This window comes from Trachymyrmex septentrionalis, unplaced genomic scaffold (genome assembly GCF_001594115.1).
Source record: "Trachymyrmex septentrionalis isolate Tsep2-gDNA-1 unplaced genomic scaffold, Tsep1.0 scaffold37, whole genome shotgun sequence".
NCBI lineage: Eukaryota > Metazoa > Arthropoda > Insecta > Hymenoptera > Formicidae > Trachymyrmex > Trachymyrmex septentrionalis.
The window spans coordinates 6,507,375-6,511,647 of NW_017305536.1; the positions used below are offsets into that span (position 1 = coordinate 6,507,375).

Consider the following 4,273-nt stretch of genomic DNA (forward strand, 5'->3'; position numbering starts at 1 on the left):
ATTCAGTATCTCTTCCTCTAGCTCGTGAAATTAACTCGCGTTTCGTTAATTATATATTGCGATATAAATACTTTTAACTTTTCTTTTTTCGAACAAAAAGCTCCGTCGAATCGCGATGTCGACTGCCGATAGCTCGAATCGTAGCCGTTTCAAAACGGTCGTGTCTACGATGGCGTCGTCAGTCTGGCATCTTCGATCGCATAGCGATTTATTCCAGTCTCTTAGATTAACGACCTTTGCGTCGCGGGTATCCATCTGACTTCTCTTCATCAGCGCTATTATGTATCAAAATGTAAATTTTGCGCAATAAACGGAGATTTTTTTTTCATCGAGATTAACAAGAAAACCTCATTTATTTTACGACTAATTAATTCACCCGGGAAATTTATAACCTCAGTGGATACTCGGGACTCAAAGTGCCGGACTTAGAGCTATCAGGCGACCACTGTTACTCGACAAAAAATTTGAAAACGTACACTCAAAGAGACAGATTTACGAAGCCGTCATATAATCAAACGAATCGAGCTTTAGATCGTGGTCGCCGTTTCACATCGAGAGTGCGCGCATTCCGTTAGAGGAATGCACCCACTCGACTTTCCTGGAAAAAAAAACAAAAGATTACATCTATTCGCAATGGAGATTAATAGCGATGTATATATATATATATATATATATATGTATGTGTATATATATATATACATATATATATATATATATGTATGTATAAGTATAAGAAAGTTCATGCACACCTCAATCTTTCTGCCCTCAACCACGGTGCCGTGTAGCCTCTCACGTGCCCGGTCCGCGTCAGCACTATTTGCGAATGTTACAAAACCGAATCCCTGCATGCAAGGACAGACAAAACAACATGCATTAAACTCAACTTACAGACTGCCAGCGCTCCGCAAAAAGCCGACTGGCTGGGCCGACATTTCGTCTTCGCGCGCGCGTACACATGTAACACGCGCGCGCGTATATGTAATATATTTCATTTACGTACATGTAATATATGTACGCACTAGTGAGGTACGTGGTGAAAGGGCGGTGGGCGGGGAAAGGTGTACATACATGGAGGATACTCCGAAAAGGATATCGTCGGGGCGCAACGAGGGTGACTGATTAAAAAAAAAAAAAAAAGCAACCCCCGTCTCGCGCTGCGACGATTTCATTTCGTTTGATGCGATAAAGAACGCGCGCGTTTCCGTCGATTATTTAATTCTATTTTTACTGTAGCGGTATGACAAAAAAAAACTAGAGAATTTTTTTCAAGTGCACAAAATGTGAAAATTCATTTATGTCAAAAGAGACATAAATATACAGCTTCGTCGCGTTTAACCGTGAATTACACTTGCGAGACACACTTTTCGACCATTTACTTTCTTTTCCCGATCTTTGAACGGATTTTCGTATCGAATAGAGACAATATAGAGGATCGATCCCATTCTCATCGAAGATTGGACGGAAGACGCAGAAAGCTCGATTCTTCCGTTTCGCCGCGGGCAACACCGGCCAGCTCCTTTGTGCTCCTCTCTTTCTCTTTGAACCCTTCCATCACCCTCAGCCCTGCCGGCGTTTCCTTCTCCGAGCCGGCCCTATTTATTTCTTTGACGCACAATAGCCGTCTTTCTCTCTCTCTCTCTCTCTCTCTCTCTCTCTGAACCGTTATGTTTCGCGCGAGACACGCTAATTAATTCCCGAGGCTCCCTCGAGACGCGACGAAGCGACAGAGGCTTTCGTGGATATCTCGTTTTTTGTTATTTTCCATAAATCTCGCGCTTCTCTTATTCCACCGCTATCGCAAAAGTTGAAAGGAATAGAGCTATCTATCCGTTTATTCGTATCCTGTCATCCGCGCTTTATTATTTCAGAGTTTCAGGACGATACTCTAAGAACTCGCGCATTTAACGTCCAGAAATAAAACGAGAGTTGTTATATAGAACCGGAAAAAAATCACAACAATTTTAAACAATTAATTAGCGATTATTAATAAGTCAAGTGTATCACAGAGATACTTCAAATGTTGAAGTTTAATCGTATAATGGCATATATAGTACGTCGGAATCTTGCCATATTAAAAATTATAATACGTGTACAGAGAAAAGTGTGAATTAATAAATTAATCTAATTGACAATAGAATTAATATCTTTATCTTCGCAAAAAATGAAAAGATTGCAATTGACGGCGAGATATCGATTCTTACTTTTTTTTTTTTTTGGGCTAAGGGCTTGAAAGGGCTTGAGAGTCGCTTTTAAACCGAAGGGACTCACGGGGACATTCGCATAAATTAATTCCTCATTTACTTTCAAGGGATGAGGGAGCACTGTTTCGAAATGTCGACGACCAGGGGGTCTGCGAGCGCCTCATACTGCTTACGGAGACGCACCAAACAACGTGCAACAAATAAGTAAATATAAAAATCATGGTAAGAAATCATGATCATGATCACATTAATCATCTCATTATCATATCATATCGTATCATGTCATATCACGGTCATCGTCATATCATTAAAGACTCTTGCTTGTATCGAGAGGTGCGTGTACGAGAAAAAAACTTGACTGAAGGGGTTACAATTAGTCATGTAAGGGTAACGTTAAGGACAGGAAGGGCGTAGAGCGTATCAAGTGTATATGTGTGCGTGTGTATGTGTGTGGGTATGTGTACGCGCGTGTCACTGTCCACGTATACGCATGTGTGAATTTTCTGTCGACGCTGAGCAATAACGGGGAAATTGAGTGGGAAGCGTAAAAAGATTAGAATCGTTGTTGAGAAAGGGGCCGAACCCCTTTATCATTTTTCTTTTTACATTTCCAAAATATACGCTGCTATAAATCACTCGGCGCATACACTCGAAATTTCTTCAAGTGAAATTTCACTCCGAGTGAAAATATTTCACTTCTCGAAAATTGTCACTCTTCCCTCGAGAAGCGAAATATTTTCGTTCTTTTTCAAAAGAGCGGCTGGGTGTCTACACTTTTTCGGAGTGAACGTTCACTCGAAGAAATTTCGAGTGTATGAATGGAAGGACTTGAGTGGAGGAAGATCGATATACACGGCTCCCACGCATCGCGATTGCACGTTATCTCGTGTCGCGGAGAACGCGAGTTCCACACGAAGGAAGAAAGAGCACGATCGATTGCGCTGCCACGAGGGTGTCCGCTTGCTTCGAGTACAGCCAAGTTTTCCCCCTAGCCACCGTAGATATTGCCCCGTGATAACCCGCTGTAGACTCGGTTGAATATTATCATGGCGTAAGTTCTCTCTCCCCTTCGCATTCGCGAAGTCACCGGAATAATACCGAAGACACGAGTACGCGCCGACCATTATCGTCGCTGTGACCTCGTTATTGATACTTTTGCAATACTCGAAGGTTGCTAGTTACGTGAAAATGAAACGCTAACCGAATCTCGAATTTGACAAAAATGATGATATCGATTGAGCGTATATATTTAAAAATGTTATATCGAGTATATGATCGTTAAATAAATAATTCTAGTAACACGTGAAAATATATAACTTTCCAGATTTTTAGATACCCGAATGCGTATAAATACGTGAGCAATCACGATAGTGTCGAAGAAAAACGATCGTGATTGATTGCGCTGTCATGATACGTCAATTTTTAACAGCGTTTCTCCGGATAACGTCACATCGATCTTACAACTTATATCATTCCCATTAAATATAACTCCACGAAATCTGTGCTTCGAATGGAGATAAACCGAGGTTTAATTTCTCCTATATATAATAGATAGAAATAGTTACGTGAATCTCACAAAGGGCGTCATTATTAAGTCAAAAGTTCGCGTGAATTCTGCGATATTTTACTGCACGGTCCCGCCTGATGCCGCACTGAAATCGGAGATGCTTTTATCGTTAAAAGGATTAAGTAATTGAAGTTTGGGCCGGAGAAAGCTAACAGCGGCTTCTTCATCGGGGGGGTGAAAAAGGACGGCGAGATAATCGAGTTCGCCGCTCCGCGCCGCCATACGTTTCGCTCCCCACGGAGCTGCTGTTGCCGGGAATGGTTACGAGCTGCGGCTGTTAACCGCGAAAAATCGCATTAAAGCCAAATCAAATACGGCCTCGGGTAGAGCGAAAACGGCGAAGCGCGAAGTTTTCTAATCAGTGGTGAAGGATACAGTTCGCTCCTCGAAATACCGCGGAAAATGCGATTTATGGGACGTGGCAAAACTGGAGTGAGTGCGCGCACGAAGGTCGGACCCACGATATTTCAAAGTCGTCGGTTTAATCCGGCATCTCTGTCCTTAA

General features: G+C 42.1%; 1 protein-coding gene across 6 annotated transcripts in view; it reads right to left on the reverse strand.

Annotated features, from left to right (window-relative positions):
* Positions 1-4,273, reverse strand: part of LOC108750610 (RNA binding protein fox-1 homolog 2-like) — a 304,555-nt gene that overhangs the window by 74,133 nt on the left and 226,149 nt on the right. For all 6 annotated transcript variants that reach the window (XM_018490163.1, XM_018490164.1, XM_018490161.1 and 3 more), the window contains one exon: positions 750-842. In XM_018490163.1, the coding sequence (XP_018345665.1) occupies positions 750-842 (93 nt within the window). The remainder of the gene's footprint in view (positions 1-749; positions 843-4,273) is intronic.